Here is a 19018-nt window from a genome sequence, read left to right on the forward strand (position 1 = left end):
ATGAAGAGTCGGACACGACGGAGCGACTTTCACCTTCATGGTTGATTAACACTGTTGTGTTAGCTTCAGGCGTGCAGCAAAGATGAATGGACAAAGAAGACGTGGTGTGTGACACATAATGGAATATTACCTGGCCCTAAAAAGACTGGAATAGTGCCATTTGCAACAACACAGATGGACCTAGAGATTATCATGTACTGTGCTGTGCTTAGTCACTAAGTCATGTCTGGCTCTGTGTGACCCCATGGACTGCAGCCCACCAGGCTCCTCTGCCCATGGGGATTCTCCAGGCAAGAATACTAGAGTGGATTGCCATTTCCTACTCCAGAGGATCTTTCTGACCCAGGGACTGAACCCATGTCTCTTGGGTCTCCTGCATTTGGTAGGCAGATTCTTTAACACTGTACCACCTGGGAAGATTATGATACTAAGTGAAGTAAGCCAGAGAAAGACAAATATCATATGATATCACTTATATGCAGAATCTAAAAAAAATGATACAAATCAAACTTATTTACAAAACAGGTTAAGTGTTCCTTGAAAGAAAGACTTGACACAAAAATCTTGTTAAAATTATTCAAGATATGCCTTGAATTTTTACATACCAAAAGAAGTTAGCTGCTAAAGATTGTGTTCATATTACTGTAAAAGGTATACATATGCATTTTGAAGGGGTGATGGTCTTATATGAGTTACATTAAAGGCAAGAGTAGGATGATTTAGGAGAATAACATTGAAACATGTACATTACCATATGTAAAATAGAAGACCAGCGCAAGTTCTGTGTGTGAATCAAGGCACCCAAAGCTGGTGCTCTGGGACAACCCAGAGGGATAGGGTGGCAGGGAGGTGGGAGGGGTTCAGGATGGGGGACACATGCATACCTGCGGCTGATTCATGCTGATGCATGGTAAAAACTACCACAATATTGTAAAGTAATTATCCTCCAATTAAGTTAATTCATTAAAAAAATATAATATGGAACACAACGAAATGAACAACAACAATAACGCGCATTAGGTGGAAGCCATTGTATCTAGATTTACTGCTTGTGATAAAACTGTCGTCTACAGAGGAGGAATTTGGTATTTAAACCAGGCATGGTCTGCGGGGGATAAGTCTGGATAATTCACTGACAGTAAAATTGCCACTTAATTATCACGCCAAACAAATGACATTTCAGAGGTAACCCAGACTCTAACCCTTGGCCTGAGCAAACCAAATGTTTACACTTCTGTTAGGTAACAGACACAGGATAGAATCTTAATGTAAGTTTGAAATCACAAGCAAACATACCTTCACAAAACCAAGGCTGCATAACTTGGCTTTGGCTCCAAACTGCCACTTGCACTGTGTGTCGGCATCGTAAATCTGTCCTGGTAGTTTGTCCGGGTATTTATACTGTCCTGTTTGCTTGGGCTCATCCACCAGACACCCAGCCTGAGGTGTGCTGCAAAAATACATCCTTATTAGTTTCCATGTTTATCTGTGATCTAGCCACACAGAACACTATACTTCTGAATGCATTCATGCAAAGAAAAATGTAACATGGCAAAGAAATAGGCACATGCTTAAAACTAAGAGTGAGTCCTATCCTGTCTAAGAAAATGAAATTTACAGGACCACAAAGTGTTTACATGGGGCTGGAAGTTATAGTTATCTCACTGGTTAAACTTGACCTGTGAGGAGATGGGAAAAGTCAACTTTCCCTAACAGTTTCATTCAACAATATTCAACAAATTTTTACTGAGTGCCTGCTCTGTGGTGAGTACTAAAGTCACAAAATAAACTAGAGACAATTACCTGTCTCTACAAAGTTGAGTCATGCTGTGTTTTTTTTTAAAAAAAAAAGTAATGGGGTGTGATCAAAGATACATTTTTACCTCCAGTAATCTTTATGAGCAACAAATGAGTAAGGTTTTTGAAAGAAATCAGGGGAAAGGATACATTGGGAACAAAGAAGAACAAAGACCTGAGGTATACTGAAACGGGATGTGTTGGGAAAAAACACAGTCCAAATGGGATGGATTTTCAGGCACCTTATCTCCACTTACTTAAATAATTAAACTAGGGTATCAATGAGAGATAAAACAGCATGCTAGTTACACATGACTTTGGAGTCAGACAGATGGGGGGTCCTAGTCAACCAAGCCAATGTGACCAACTCCTACATATCTGATTCCTAACATAAACTGACTTCCGTAAGAGGTGTTCACAGATCAAGCAAGACAAATTAACACGCTCAACACAGCACAGGAAGCATTCAAAGTTAGCTTTTGCTGTTCTTATTGTCATCATCAGCCAAAAGATTTTAACTATATCGTATTCATGACATTCAATTTATAGCAAGAAATTAAATTTATACTAAGTTGACCTTGATTTATCATCTTTATTTCATTCTCACATGAGATAGGAAAGGTAATTTTAGGCCCCAGACCATAAATTGAAAACCAATAAGAAAATCTCCTGTGTGACAAAGTCTCATAGCAAAAACTTTGTCAATATTTCACTGTTCTTTGGGGCATCATTTGGTTTGACATCCTTCCACTGAATCATCCTTGCCTGTGTGTATGACTAATTCTGTGAACATTTGCAAATAATATGCAGTGGTACAGGTTAAAGAAAAAGTATTAAGAATCGTAATTCCCAAAGAAACTTGGTTAGTTTCTCTAATACCTGGTCAAGAGGGGATGCCTTTAGAACCCAAGTGTTCTTGTGTGTCAACACAGATTAACAAGGTATATCTACATACATATAAACTGAAATACATACATATCTGTCTAATGCCTCTAGTGTTGCATAATGTCCAAATGGTTTAATAAATTCAAAGGACACTTCAAAGAGTTTCAAGTTGGTGTTCAGCATTTAATATGAATCAAACAGTGTTACCTGCCTAACTCCCATTTTACTAATGAAATAAATCTAGGAGTTCTGAGTTACTGAAGGAATTTTATATAGCTCTCATGCCCTTTGAATGTCTTTTGGACACCAAGGTAGCTCCTGGCCATTTCAAACAAAACACCCAATCACCACAATGCTCCATTCATTGTAAAACAAACACTCTATTTTAGTACTTTTAATACCCATATGACCGAGTTGATTGACCAGATTAAAACAGTCACAATAAAAAGGTAATATTCCCAGGAACCTCTGGATGTCTTAGAGGAGACAGTTCTAAGCAGAGATTTTGGAGTCATGACAGATCTGAGTGTGTCTTTTGTTCTCAGCTTACCAGTTGTAAACCTTCAGTAACACTATAAGCGCCCTAAGACTCAGTTTCCTCAGCTCTAAAATGAGGGGATAACAGGACTGCTGCGGGGGCTGCTGAGGCATTCTGTGGAGAACAGGTAACACAGCAGGAGGCCTTCAGTGTTCTCTCAGCAACAGTCACAATACCATCATCACCATCAACCCACTAAGTGCCTGTTTTCACGTCAACTGAGGACCATTCACGGTCACTCCTCCGAACCTGGGAATGCCCTTGGCCCTGGCCTGTCTTCTCACCTAAGGAATTTCTTGAGGTACTGCCGGCTGCATGAAGACCAGGAAAACACACCGTTGTTTCCGGTCAGCGTGGGTGACATGATATTGCCTTCCGTTTTCCTGCAGGGGTTGCCTTCTCCATCATGAACCATGCCGAAACTAAAACAGAAAGAAGACAAAAAGGCTTCAGTGAACCCACTTTCCAAACTATAGGCAGAGGACAAAAAAGATGTGCTGAGAATCAGGGAACCCAAGTGAGGGATAGAGTTACTGAAATTGTAAGAAAAGAGAGTTGGACCATAAAGCAGACTGAACGCTGAAGAAGTGATGCTTTTGAACTGTGGTGTTGGAGAAGACTCTTGAGAGTCCCTTGAACTGCAAGGAGATCCAACCAGTCCATCCTAAAGGAGATCAGTCCTGGGTGTTCATTGGAGGGACTGATGTTGAAGCTGAAACCCCAATACTTTAGCCACCTGATGAGAGGAGCCTACTCACTGGAAAAGACCCTGATGCTGGGAGAGATTGAAGGCGTGAGGAGAAGCAGCTGACAGAGGATGAGATGGTTGGATGGCATCACCAACTCAATGGACATGAGTTTGAGCAAACTCCAGGAGATAGTGAAGGATAGGGAGGCCTGATGTGCTGCAGTCCATGGGGTCACAAAGAGTTGGATATGACTGAACAACAGCGACGATTCTGCTATGACTCACGTCTACAAACCAGCCATTTTCCCATCATTCCTCCCAGTTTATCAGGTTAGTAACAGCAGGATGGCTGTATACTGTGAGCTGATCAGTGAGGGCCCCAGGGATTTAAAAATATTTTTAAATTAATTTTTATTGGTTGCTTCACAACACTGTGTTAGTATTTACTATACAGCGAAGTGAAGTGGCTATGTGTATACACATATCCCCGCGTTTTTAGATCTCCTTTCCATTTAGGTCACGCTAGAGCATGGAGCAGAGGTCCCTGTGCTACAGTAGGTTCCCCAGTTACCTATTTTATACACAGCGTGTGTACACACCAATTCCAGTCTCCCAGTTTATCCCACTGCCTCTTCCCCCTTGGTGTCCATACATGTGTCCTCTACACCATCTATGTCTCTATTTCTGCTTTGTAAAAAAATAAGATCTATGCTACTTTTCTAGATGCAACATACACGTGTTAATACACGGTATTAGAGGTGATGGATCCACACACAGATATTTATTAACCTCAACATACACTCAGGGAAAGTATTTTCCCAAGCTCCACTTTGCCCAATTCAGTTCTTGTTTGTACTTAACCAAGAAGCTAACAGGTTAGTTTGGGCAACAGTCTTTCTAAATATATTTGTGAAAGTCAAAAGCAGAGGGAAATTTATGTATAAAGCACCAAAGGAAACAGTAAGAGTCACAGAAGTGGGGACAAAGTGGGGAGAGATCAAAGCCATTCCTCTAAGAGGAAAAGGTCATTAAACCAGCACCTCAGTGTAGTTTTCTGGACATAAGAAAACCAAGTTTGAATTGCGTTTTGAACTTAAAATTTTTTTAATTTTCTAACTTTGATTTGACAGCCTATCAGAAGACAAAACGCATTTTCTTTGGTACATGTCAAAAGTTTTATCAAAATCTTATGACTTATCTCCTTCATAATTTAACCATTAGGGCATGTTACTTACAGTCTGAACAACAACAAAGTCCATTTACACACACAATGGAATACTAAATAGCTATCAAATGTTGTTCAACAAGAGCCTTGACAATGACTGGCCTTTGTTTGGGCCCTTCTTACAGTCAAGTGTGATTTTCCCTGGTGGCTCAGCTGGTAAAGAATCTGCCTGCAGTGCAGGAGACCCCAGTTCGATTCCTGGATTGGGAAGATCCCCTGGAGAAGAGATAGGCTACCCACTCCAGTATTCCAGCCTGGAGAACTGCATGGACAGAGGAGCCTGGCAGGCTACAGTCCATGGGGTCTCAGAGTCGGACATGACTGAGCAACTTTCACAAATGAAAAAAACAGTCAAGTACTATTGTAAACCCTATATAAGATATATCCTATTTATTCCACCCAGATCGACAATAATCATTAGAGGAAAGCCAATGAACCACCCAACTGGTTTTCATATAAAGCGGTACATCGAGGGGTCACTTACTTGTGCCCTGACTCGTGAGCGATGGTGAAGGCCAGGCCAAGCCCTGTGTCCTCATTGATGGTACAGCTTCGGTACTTGCTGCACATCCCACTGATGGGGGCGAACCCTGTTGAGAGAGCAATTTCAAACCCAAAGGAAACACTCCTGATCATTTCTGATGCTCAAATATTGTGCACCTTTTGTTTATTTATTTATTTATTTTTGCAGAAAAATGCTTAAGGTATATGACTCTCTGACCTCTCTAAATAGATGAGTAGAACTTAACACTTTGTTTCTTTTTAAAGATACTTTCAGCTGAGACCTTCAAAGTTCAAATAACTTTTAAAAAGAAGCATGCTACTTAGGGGCACAGTTGAATGCCACAGAGACTAGGCAGGCTCTTTTCAGCTATACAGCTCTGCACTCAAGATGCTTAGGGAATAACCTACAAAGTGTATAGTTAAACAATCATTGATCTCATGTTTGCAGGATCATCACAAAGTTTAATAAAGAAAAACACAACAGGAATAAAGTAAAGGGTTCCCATTCCACACTGAGTTCAGTTAAATAGAACAATATTCAGAGAGGGTACAACGAGGATACTCCACAATTTAAAGACTGTCTCCTTATAAAGAATCCCAAGAGCCACTCACCCAATAGAAAGTTTCCAGACTGTGTTTTTAGCTGACATGGGTGTGCATGAAGCATGTGTTCATATCATACCTAGAGTGTCACATGGTTCATTCTTCCAGGAACAGATATCAAATCCCGTGAGTAGGATAGCATGGTCATGCCTCTTGCCATTCTTTCCAATGAGGGCAGACTGCCACTGGCAGAAACTATTCAGAGACTGGTCTGCATGATGGTTGATCAGTAATCCTCCCTGTGGGAAACCCACACAAATCAAAGTGTGAATGTGTGACAGAATGAGAATGCTGCATCACTCCATTTGTACAAGCAAACACAGAAGCATCATGTTTCTGGGGGAAGGGTCAACAGAGGAAAACACTTGCGCTAAGGCTGACATAACTGGTGCTTAAAACCACTGCAGGTAAATGTTCACAATATTGGAAGTAACGACAGAATTTCGGCGGTGTGCTTTGGTGGCGGCTGCATTTCTATAACAAATAAACTGGCATCAGTTAGAAACACCTTTGCTCGTCTCACACTGGTAACGTCCTTATAGAACTGTTATTACTTTTACAACGTAATTATTACTTAGTGGGGATAAAGTTCAGTGGATCCTTCAGTCGAGCATGAGGACAGAACTGACCATGGCTTGCTTACTCCTATGTCAAGATTTCCAGGAAAGGGCTCAGCACGCCATAGGTTACAATCCATCAATCAATAAACTGAAAGCTCACTGAATGGATGAAGAAACAAATAATTACAATATTCTAAAGGGTAAGCAAGGACCTACTCTTAAAATAATTTTTTAATGAAATTTTTCCTGAGAACTATTAACTTGGGTCAAGTTGAGAGTTTTTAGACAAAACTCTTTAATTATCAGTGAATTACGATGCTGCTGACTTTGAGTCCTTGGAAATAGCATAAGTGGTAAATTAGAAGTATCTCCCAAACAACATACACCTTTTCTTCTTTTCTAAAACTCTAAGAATAATTTGATACATTGTTAACTCTAAGAATAATTTGATGCAGGAGCACTAGAGACCTGGCGATTATATTCATTTTTGCCTCATCTCTGACCCTCTGCTTTGTTCATTCATGACTGGGGTTACAGATGAAGACGAAAAGCCTTAGGGGACTTAAAAACTAGTCAGATTGGTAATTTCCACCTCAGAAAATACAGTTGCAACATCAAAACACTACAAAGCAGGAGGTGTACAATTTAACACTTGATGATATGTTCTGCTAGCATCTCCCTGTAACTAAGTCAAGAGCAGTTAAATATCCCTTGCTTATTTTCTGTAGTACCTAAGGTGGTGTTGGGAGACAGTAAGCTTTTTACCAGAATTTTCAGATGACTTATTTTCAGTATATTTTCAAAATATCCTTTTGTAATTACCCAGAATCTCCAACTTGCCAAATCCAGCTGACATTTAAATCTCCTACCAAATGTACTTTCCTTGTGAAGCCTGCATAATATTTTATAATATCTATATTCTACTTTTTGTATTCATTTTACTTTTTTCTAGTCATATTACATATCCGCTTTTAATCATATTTTATATCATTGTGTATCTATACATATATTGTATGTTTATGTAGAAATAATCATTTTGTGAGGTTTTAGTATTTACATACACAACCCTATTAGATTGTACATTCCTTGAGGGTAATTTTAAATTTTCAAAGCTGAATTTCTAATGACAATTCCATGGGGTGGCAACATAGTAGGTGTTCGCTAAGTGTATCTTGAAGGGCAGAATGAGTGAAGAAAAAAGAAATGAAGTGTGGCACCTACAGGCTCTTGTTCCAGAAGAATGAGGCTAACCACGACAATGTTTATATCACTTCCAATGGTCCCATCTTTAAAGAGGCTGGAAACCTGTTGAAACAAATTGAAATCAGAGAAAATTAAAAAAAAATTTTTTCATTTCCAAAACTGTAAGGGAAGATCAATAGGACATATTTATGAGCAAGTATGCACTGATTTGACCAAATATATTTATGTTGGAAGCCAGTTTCCTTCCAACTTAATTTTTTTCAATAAAATCAGGTGGCTGCATCTGCTTTTTAACTCACACACAGGAATGCCATGATTCTGAGCTGTCTTAGGCAGGCAGAGGGCTGGGTCCTGACTGTCTCCGTACCATGTTCATGACCGTGAGGATGTACGTGGTGACGTTGGCCTTGGTGTGTTTCTCCACCATTTTCTTGTCTGCTACCACAAGGGTTTCCACGTTGAGGCCCTTCTGTGACTTGCCAGCTGATCTTCTGGGCCGTCCCGAGCTCCCATATTCATCAAACCTGAGATAGGTGTCCTCTGTGGGAGGCTTGGGGGCATCTACAAGGAACAGGAGAGCATTTGGAAGAGCTGGCAGCAGAGATCAGCCGGGGAGACAGACAGACATCTAAACAAGGGGAGGTGGGAGACCAAGTAACCAGCGCTTCACTCATCTCCTGACAAATGATGCCACTGTACCTGTTCTGGGACTCTGGACCTAATTTGTGGTCAAGAGAGACACTTTCAGTAGAAGGTGCAGTGGATGGACAGACAAATGGACTGAGTAACTCAAAAGAGCTCTCCAAAGAGTCAAAGAAAAGAAGCTACAATTCTAGCTGGAAGGGTGGCGCAAGAAAAATCAGTACTGTGGGAAGAATCTTTAAAAACAGAAAGCGCTCGTTTTATTTTATGGCTTAGACACTGCAGACGCAGACACTTTCCTTTGCTTCTGAATTCATTATCATACTTTGCATTGCTGCTGTTCTTCTTCAGTTGCTAAGTCACGTCTGACTCTTGGCAACTCCATAGGTTACAGCAGGCCAGGCTTTCCTGCCCTTCACCATCTCCCAGAATTTGCTCACCGTCATATCCATTGAGTTGGTGATGCTACCAAACCATCTCATCCTCTGCCGCCCCCTTCTCCTTTTTTTCTGTGTACACTTTGTGTATTATTTTCTAACTAAAGCTTACAAATATGTAGAATGCTGCCCATGTTCTTGCTTCATCAACACCAGCTTTAATATAGCACAAAATAAGTGGTCAATAGGACTCTTTGACCTGATATTAATTAAGTTGCTGTGGAAACAGAATAGTCAGAGGCAATATTTAAAATTCTATTAAATGAAAAAAAAATTATATTAAATGCTTTGTAATAGATAAGGTGCAGCATGGATATTGGCCACAGTGTCTGAGCAGAGACCTCAAAGTACCTGTTAGGTTAGGCACCATCCCTTTAGTTAATGGACAGTGACAGATTCAAGGGTTGCTGGAAGGAAAAATGCATTTGGAAAGCTCAGGACTGTGTGTGCTATAGATACATTTAATACTGTAACAACTGGTACAGTCATTACAGTGAAGTCAGCTCTTCACAGAGAAAAATGAAATGATCAAATCATTTAGAGCTCAATTTAAAGTCTCAACTGGCCATTTTGATAAATGACTCTGAGTTTCAGTTTTCTCATCACTGAAATGAGTATAGTATCTAATCATAAAGCTGCTTTAAAGATTAGCTTTTATATTTCATATCAAGTGTGTGTCATTGCTACTATGAATATCATCACTATCCTTAATACCACTAGTATTACAAATTCACGCCAAATAGATGTTCCTTAAAAAGGATATTTCAGTAATACCAAATCCCCAAAACCAATTAAAGTGCTAGAAACTGTCTTTCATGACCGCTCGTGATCACCCACTTCCTCTGCTCCGTGGGAACCACTCAGCTGCCCTGTCCAACTAGTCACACGTGCTCACGGCTCCTTTGAAATGTGGCTGGTGCCACTGAAGGAACGGGATTTTTAATTTTATTTAATTTTTATTCATTTTATGTTACATTTAAAAGACAGTATTTGATTCGGCTATTGAAAAACTTTACATATGGAACAATTTGACTGTGTAAGTCTACTTTTCACCTTTAAGTTTTATGAAATCTAGATACAGATTAAGCATTTCTGGTGAGAATTTATTGTCTGATTTGGAATTGTTCCCTAAGTGTAAAATAAATGGATTTCTAAAACTTAATAGGAAAAAAGAATATAAAATACATCATTTAAATTGGTACTTCACTGATTATACTGATGACATACTAAGATGATATTTTCTATATATCAGGTTAAATAAAATATATCATTCATGTTAATTTACCTATTTAAGCATTTTTTAAGGTGGCTATTAGAAAATTTAAAATTACACATGGGGCTGATGTTCTATTTCTGTCAGACACTGCCGGTATAGAAAATGCAGATGGTTGTGCCCAGGTCACAAGCCAAGTCCAAGGCTTCCTGTGTTCCCTCGCCACCTCCGATCAGGTGCCAATATTCTCGTTAACTGGGAAGTCTGTTCAGTTACTTGCCCTGTCATGTTCGACTCTTTGCAACCCCATGAACTGCAGCCCGCCAGGCTCCTCTGTCCATGGGATTCTCCAGGCAAGAACACTGGAGTGGGTTGCCATTCCCTTCTCCAGGGGATCTTCCAGACCCAGGGATTGAACCCGTGCGTCTTGCATTGCAGGCAGATTCTTCACCGTCTGAGACACCAGGGAAGACTAGAATCTTCAAAAGGAATACCTAACCACACCTGGGAATTCACCTCTGATCTCTCTCATCATTTGGAAGACTAGGTCCTTTTCTCATACAGAAAAGATACAGAAATTAAAATAATATTGGGACATACGATTAAAAAGATACTAAAAGAGGAAAAAAAACTTTCCAGTTTAACTGAAAAGAAAAAAAAAAAAAAAAACGGATCACCTAGCTTTCGTCTGACAGGGGTGATTTCTGGCTCATCTCCAAGATTAACTTCAGTGGGGGCTGAGCATAGCCCAGTTTTAACCTGCAAAGTCAGCACACCCAGTGATGCTCGGGAAAACCCGTCCAGGGCCCAGAGAGGAAGAGAACAAGAAAAGGTTTCCTTACATACATTTCTTGCGTCGTCCACAAAAATGCTGCTTTTGCAACCTTCCATGATGTTGTTCTCTCTCTGGCCTCCAAGAGGTGTGGGGGGCGTGACTTGGGGGGTGACCCGCATGGCTCAGGTAGCCATGGCGACGCCGGACCTTCTCCTCCGCCGTCCTTTTGTACAGCACGTGAGGCTGGTGGCCAGTGGGGGCGCTGTAGTTGTGTTCCTGGGCCAGGAGCTGAGGTAATGGCGAGATGAGGAATTCATTTTCTCGTGTCCTTATGAGGCCTGACTAAAAAGCCAAACAGAAGGGAAACATTAGGGATTCCTCGCATCCCTGTTTCGCGTGTGTAGATTTCCAGCCTGTGTTTCAGCAACTTCCGGTGTGCAGGCACCACCCTAAGTACTGGGCACCCGCCAGTTCCTTTTATCTGTGCCATGAGCGGCTGCAACTGTTATTACCCCCATTTCACAGGTGAGAAAACTGAGGCTGGTAAAAGGAAAGCTAGGATTGGTACCTAGAATTCTCTACCTAGTGGGCAGTGCTGTTCACTTCTATTCTAGGCTGCCAATCTCGATGTTTGGGACTGAAGGGCTGAGTCATGTGACATTCTGGGATTCTCCACACCTAGGACAGGGCAGATACCATTGTCGACACTGGTGTATTTAAAAACAGCCCCGACCTCCAAGACAGTAAAAACAAAGATAGTCCATCTTGACTTCATAAGTGCTCAATAAAAGGACTAGCAAGGATGGGAGAGAGAGGAATGAGTGATTCTTAGTTATCTCCAAGTGAGGGTCTGGGGAATCTGAAGGGTTACACCATCATGAAAAGACAGATGAGTAAATCAGGAAGAAAGAGGAGACCGGGACAAGCCCATCCAATCACAACGTCACTTTCAAGTTCACGGCACAATATGTCTTTGTAGCTGAAATTTCAGACACAATACACCCCTGCCTTTCCCCCTACATGCATTGTGCTCTCTCTTCTCTGCATTTGTTCGGAATTTCCCTGATCCCCAGGCACTGCTGCGAAAAGTGTGGTCTATGGACCAGCAGCTGCAGCCTCACCAGCATGCTGGTTAGAAATGTGGACTCTCAGGTCTCTCCCCAGACCTGCTGACTCAGAATTTATGTAGATCCCTGGGTGATTTGTCTGCCCATTAATACTTGAGAAGCATTGACACAGGCTAGCAGGGATTCCCAGTTGGCACTAGTGGTAAAGAACCCCCCTGCAGATGCAGGAGACATAAGCAACGTGGATTCCATCCCTCGGTTGGGAAGATCCCCTAGGGGAGGGCATGGGAACCCACTCTAATATTCTTGCCTGGAGAATCCCATTGACAGAGGAGACTGGCAGAATACAGTCCATGGGGTTGCAGAGAGTCAGGCATGACTGAGGCGACTTAGCATGTATGCACACATGCGTAACACAGGCCAGGAGCTCTTAAACTCTGTTGAACGTAGGAATGCCTGCAGATCTTAAAAATGTACACACACACACACACACACACACACACACACACACACACGGAGCTCTTAAACTCTGTTGAACGTAGGAATGCCTGCAGATCTTAAAAATGTACACACACACACACACACACACACACACACACACACACACACACACACACACGGTCACTCACTCCCAGGCAGAATTCCATACTATCAAGAGTGAATCTCTTGTGATTTCATGCATCAGAATTTTTTAAACTGCCTCAATGGTTATCCCAACTTGCAAATGAGTTTATGACCTAGGTCTTAACTTCCTCAGGTGCAAAACGGAGAGAAATTTTCCTGCCCAGACCACATAATAAGGGGAGATAAAGTAACCACTGCAGAAACCCTTTATACACTTTCAGTCCCAGTTTAGATGACTGACGATGAGTGATTGAATCAACCCACATTCACTGAGCGCCAGCGAGGTGCTATGCATTTAAGTGTGAACACACACCTGTGCAGGAAATACACACGCAGAGCATGCAGCCTACTGGGAAGCCAGACATGTGAATATTCAAGTATGTAAGGGGGTGCTGGGGTGAGGGCAGGTTACCAAGGGAACAGGGAGAGGTGTGGGGGGCATCACCGGGGATGTCTCCAGGCCTCACTGTAACCCTCTGTTAGGATTCAGTCTCTCACTCCTAAAAGGAGCCCCAGAATGTATGTGTGATCCTGATTTTCCTTTCAGTTCAGAAGTCTGCTGCCTTCTTGAAGACTGTCTCATGGGGACTTCCCCAGTGGTTCAGTGGCTAAGACTCTGCTTCCACCGCATGGGGCACAGGCTCGATCCTGGTCAGAGATTAAGATCCCACCTGCCATGCAGTGCTGCCAAAAAAAAAAAAAAAAAAAATCCCCAAACAAAACAAAAACCCACCAACAAACAAAGAGCAAAGACCACCTTATGGTCTGTAGCACAGTTCGCCCTCTCTGCCTGGCTCAGTTCCAAGCTGCAGACATGCTCCCCCCTTGCCTGGGCACTCTCTATCACATCTTTCAAATCCCCCTCATCTTCTCCACTATGGTCCCCCGACATCGGCCGGCATCCTTGGCCAAGAGCATCAGCTCACCTCACACGTGCTAACATCCATCTCAAACCTGATTCCCTTTCCCGCCCCACAGACCCCTCCATCATCTGCCCCCTCTGGAACCTGGCAGCTGGTCTGCCCTCCTCTCCTTCCTACCATTCTGAACAGGACATTTCCATGACTTCTTGAATCAACAAATTCGTTCACCTGAAGGGGTGACAGCAGCATTTGCCACCCCCAAAGCCACCTCCTGGGCATAAGGATTAGCCTGAGCTGGTTAAAGAGCAGACACCAGAGGAGCTCTGGGCAGCCAGCAGGTTGGAGCCTTTTCTGAGAGCACTTACCTTCAAAGCAAAATCTCCATGTGTTGGGGCCAGGGGTGGGGGCTCCCTCTTCTACCAGGAAGGAGAGGTTGACTGCGACTCCAGAAACTTTTATCTACTGAGAAGGTTCCGCTTTAAAAGTGTGTAAGAACCATAGCCTTACTTACTGGGCTTTGCCTGACAGGCTTATGTAACTGCCACCTACCCCATTCTTTCTTTGGTCTTTCGGTATTTAAGGGGGGTGGTTTGGGTCTTCTGGGGGAATTATTCAGCTTTACTGGGTCTCTCTCATGTACACAGGAGGTATGTGAAGTGAAGTGAAGTCGCTCAGTCGTGTCTGATGCTTTACGGCCCCATGGACTGTAGCCCACCAGACTCCTCTGTCCATGGAATTCTCCAGGCAAATACTGGAGTGGGTTGCCATTCCCTTCTCCAGGGGATCTTCCCAGCCCAGGAATCTAACCTGGGTCACTTGCATTGCAGGCAGATTCTTTACTGTCTGAGCCAACAGGGAAGCCTATATACATGTTATTAAACATCTATCTACTTTTCTCCTGTTAATCTGTCCTTTATTACAGTGAGGGCGGGGTGGAGGGGTTGTTGGTCACAGCCAAGAACCTAGAGGGGTAAAGGGAAAATTCCTTTTGTAGTCTACACACTCTTAATCAATTTTGCACATCCTTTTCCTTTGTCCGGCCACCTTCTTCCCCCAGACACTCACTGGTGTGGCCTTCTGGTGCTTTTTGCTTTTGTCTCAGATTAAACAACATCTTACCAGAGAGACAGGAGTCAGCACCCTGTTGAAAACTACCCTTTCCCACTTCCAGCTACGGTTTATGTGCTGTGCATCCATCTTCAATGAAGGAAACAAAGAAGGTGCAACCTTCCTATCACCTCTAACAGAGTTTTAACATCCACATTGTATATGGGCATCCCTGGTGTACACCACACATCATTAGTCAATAAATAAATGGCTATCAACCCACAGACATGTGTGGAATAAGTGAACAAGTGAACTGAAAAATCTCAGAATGGAGTGGATGCTGAAGCTGGGCATGCCAACATCCTCCTCCGTTTCCAGTCAGGGAAACCAGAACTAGGAAGTGACATGTTCAAATTCATTAACACCATGACCTCTTTCTCTATTACAGATGTTGTAAGCAGACTGATTACAGGTTTCCCAGAGAAAGAGAACCAGGAATGACTTTCTTGACATAAGAGAAGCCATCTTGGCCAAAGGCATTTTGTGATCTAAGCCCAGTCACCATGCTTGCCCTTGAATAGGTCTTGGTAGTCAATGATCTTACAGGAATGAAGAAATGCAGGAGGTCAAACAATAGTGCAGTGACAAAAGCAGAGTCTAGCTCCTCCTCAAGGGATATGCATAATTTTTATACATATAAGGTCTATGGGATCGAAGGCCCCCACCTAGGTGCAGGACGGAATGATGACGTTGACCCTCTTGACTTCAATCAACTAAAGCGTGGACCTTGGCCTCAGTTCTATACTGAGTTCTTCTCTGCCCAAGCTCCCTCATGAATATGCATGTACCATTAGCTTCAAATTCTCCAGGTTTGCTGTTCAGGGAAAGATCCCTAGTGTGCTCCTTACTTGCTGCAAGTAATGATAAATCCTTCCTTCTCCCCATCTTCTCCCAGCATGGCTAGGACTATTGGCTCGATATCCACCAAGAGGCAAACCCAGTTTTGGGGGAACAGTGTGAAGCCAGGAGTCCACCCCCCCCCCTGCCCCCACCATAATCCCTATGTACATCTCAAGGCCACCTACAGGGCTCTCAGCTGGGAGCCCAGGTAGAATTCAGGCCCACCTTCCCAAGCAGGGCCCTAACCTCTCCAAGCTTCTTGAAGACAAAAGACCCCATTTACAATCCCCAGAGGACAGAGTGAACAGTTAAAGGGGGAAAAAAAATAGTGAACTATCCATGAAGGCCCTCCAGTCTTACTAACTTCCTGACTTGGTTCAACTTATATCAAAGGCATAAGCCACTCAACTGCCTTAACTGGAGGAACCGGTTTGGAAGCTTTCTCTTTACTCCGTATTTCTTGAGAACTGTAGGCATCTCAAATGCAGAGTGACTTCTACACTAAGAAAGCAATTTTTTTAAAAATGGCCTCTTGTATTGGGACAAACAGACAAGGCCCAAACAGCCCTCCATATTTAATTCAGTTTTGGGTGACAAGGACCAGACTCTAGAACAATTCTTTGTAACAAAACAAGGATTTTACAGAGCCGCGTGTTAAGGGAGAAAAATATTCCTTTTTGGGAGTTTAGTCTGATGGAAAATAATGGAGTTTAACCAAGAATACTTTTTATGGTTTAAAACATAAACCCAGTACCTCTAAGAGGAGCCACCTATTTAACTATAGAACGTGTGAAGCATTTTGAGGGACTGAACATGTGCGATGTTTTTGACAAAATGTGGCCTGGAAGACAAGACCTCTGGTCCCAACAGAATTCCAATTAAATGGGCAAAGCAGGGGTGAAACAAGGGAAGATCACGAGCAAACAGCCCATTGTGTTGAGTGTGGAGGAAAAAACGCAGGATTCTATAAATGAAAGTGAAACTTGCTCAGTCGTGTCCAACTCTTTGCAACTCCACGGACAATACAGTTCATGGAATTCTCCAGGTCAGAATACTGGAGTGGGTTGCCTTTCCCTTCTCCAGGGGATCTTCCCAACCCAGGGATTGAACTCGGGTCCCCCGCATTGCAGGTGGATTCTTTACCAGCTGAGTGACAAGGGAAGCCCATGATTCTATGAGAGAGATGAAATCAAAGAGTGAGGGGAGAGGAGAGACTGATTTTGGAAGTTTAAAAAAATTTTTTAATTGAAATACAGTTGATTTACAATGTTTTGGGTGCATAGCAAAGTGATTCAGTAATATACATATGCATACCCCCCCACATATATATATGCACACACACATATATGCATACACACATATATATGCACATATGTATGTGTGTGTGTTCAGTTGCTCAATCACGTCCAACACTTTGTGACCCTATGGACTGTAGCCTGCCAGACTCCTCTGTCTACGGAATTTCCCAGGCAAGAATCCTGCAGTGGGTGTTCAGTCCTTGGAGGAGGCATGGCAACCCACTCCAGTACTTTTGCACTGAGAATCCTGTGACAGAGGAGCCTGGCGGACTACAGTCCATAGGGTCACAAAGACTCGGACAGGACTGAAGTGAAATATGCACCCACAGTAAATGTAAACATAAAAACTAGAGTCATGGCTTTTAAAAAGAAAAGTAGAGACTTGAGAGTACGTGGGGAATAGAAAAACAGACTCCAGGTGAAAACCTGTGGAACTGTTTCTGGTCCCATGGCCAGAGATGAATCAAAGTCTGATGACACTATGCTGAGAGCATATGGACCCTATATAACTTCCTCAGTTCTCTATAAAGTGCGTCATTCTAAGAAACTGAAATAGAATTTTCTGCCATCTGCATCTACACACGCAGAGCTGGTTTAACAGACAACTGGGACAGGCCCTCACATGTGGACACACATTTTGAAAAAAGAATGTGTTCAGGATTCCACATTACTGTCAAAGGGGTGGGGCGGGGGGAAATCTCCTGTGCTTTGGGGCAAAAAAACCCCAAAATAGTTATGTCAACAAAAATCTAGCATTTCTCATCCATTCATTGATATTAATATGAACATCAGCAGGACTCCAATACAAATAAAATACAATACAAATGTGGAAGGGGATTTATGCTTTCCAGATTCACATACACAGCAATCTTTCTTCAAAAAACTGTAGAGCCCAGCCCATCAACATTTAATCAGATACCATCAATACCCTCACATTGCTCACAGCCTGGTGAGGGGGGGTATGAAGCTAACAAGAGCCACAACACACAGTATGTTCAACCCGGTGATGGTTAAGTGGTCTTTCCAGCGTTTATCTCCTGAGGAAGTTTACATACCTCTCAAGAACAAACCTAATTTCCCAAGTCCCAGATTTGTAAAATGAGAGTAATAGCATCTCCCTTATCAGGTTTTTAGAGAATTAAGTGAGTTAACACTTTTAAAGTGCTAAAAGCAGTGCCTGGCACAGAAAACACTCAAAGTGTGTTTACTGTTACAATGATTATATTTGATCAGATGAGGGAAGAGAGCCTTTTTCTAAGTGTGTATTATAACTGGCCCCTTCAGTTGGACCTGCAATTCTGGGAAGTGGTATCAGTGTTCTGTTATTGATAAAAACAATGAAAGGACTAAATGTACACATGCTCAAAAACCTGCTCGGTTTGAGTAAGTAGCCACGATCTGTGTTTCAGCATTTAGAAATTAATTCAAGTGGTTTAATCATGATCAGTAGACACTCTCCCTGCCACCCCATCTTCCTTTCTGGCCCCATCTGGAGGACCATTTCACTGTTTCCTGCATACCAGACACTCTGCAAAGCACTCTACCTGCAAAATCTCACTGGACTCTAACAACAGTTCTGTCTGATGGGTGCTTTACCTCTCAGGATTCCAGGGCCGCCTGAGCACTCAACCTTTCCTCAGTCTTAAACATTCATCCTATTTGTTGTTGTTTAGCTGCTTCAGTCGTTTCCGACTCTTCGCAACTCTATGGACTGTAGCTCGCCAGGCTCCTCTGTCCATGGGGTTTTCCAGGCAAGAATACTGGAGTGGGTTGCCGTGTGCTCCTCCTTTTCATGACCCAGGGATTGAAGCCATGTCTCCTGCATTGGCAGGAGGTTTTATTTATGACAGAGCCACCAAGGAAGCCCATACATCCTATTAGGAGTCAGGAAAAGTTCCAGAAACACTGAATTGAAATTTACTAAGAGAGTACAACTTAAATGTTCACACACACACAGGTAAACAGGTAAAGTGACAGACACAGAAACTTAATGGGGGGAACAACTATGGCACAGCTATGGATGCCAGGATATATGTTGCTCCTTCAAATCTTTGTGAGAGGAATACATAGATTAATAAGGAAAAGAAACCATGTCTTCCCAGCCCTTAAGACAGCTAATTGTGCTCAGTCATGTCTCTTTGTGACCCTT

General features: G+C 42.5%; 1 protein-coding gene across 1 annotated transcript in view; it reads right to left on the reverse strand.

The window, feature by feature from the left end:
- The window catches only part of ADAMTS18 (ADAM metallopeptidase with thrombospondin type 1 motif 18), a 142414-nt gene that overhangs the window by 62509 nt on the left and 60887 nt on the right, over positions 1-19018 (reverse strand). The window contains exons 4-10 of the mRNA XM_065920428.1: positions 11142-11412; positions 8371-8564; positions 8022-8105; positions 6320-6479; positions 5618-5723; positions 3505-3642; positions 1297-1450 (exon numbers count right to left, since the gene is read on the reverse strand). Coding sequence (XP_065776500.1) covers positions 1297-1450; positions 3505-3642; positions 5618-5723; positions 6320-6479; positions 8022-8105; positions 8371-8564; positions 11142-11412 — 1107 coding nt within the window. The remainder of the gene's footprint in view (positions 1-1296; positions 1451-3504; positions 3643-5617; positions 5724-6319; positions 6480-8021; positions 8106-8370; positions 8565-11141; positions 11413-19018) is intronic.

The sequence above is a fragment of the Muntiacus reevesi genome, chromosome 2 (genome assembly GCF_963930625.1).
Source record: "Muntiacus reevesi chromosome 2, mMunRee1.1, whole genome shotgun sequence".
NCBI classification, from domain to species: domain Eukaryota; kingdom Metazoa; phylum Chordata; class Mammalia; order Artiodactyla; family Cervidae; genus Muntiacus; species Muntiacus reevesi.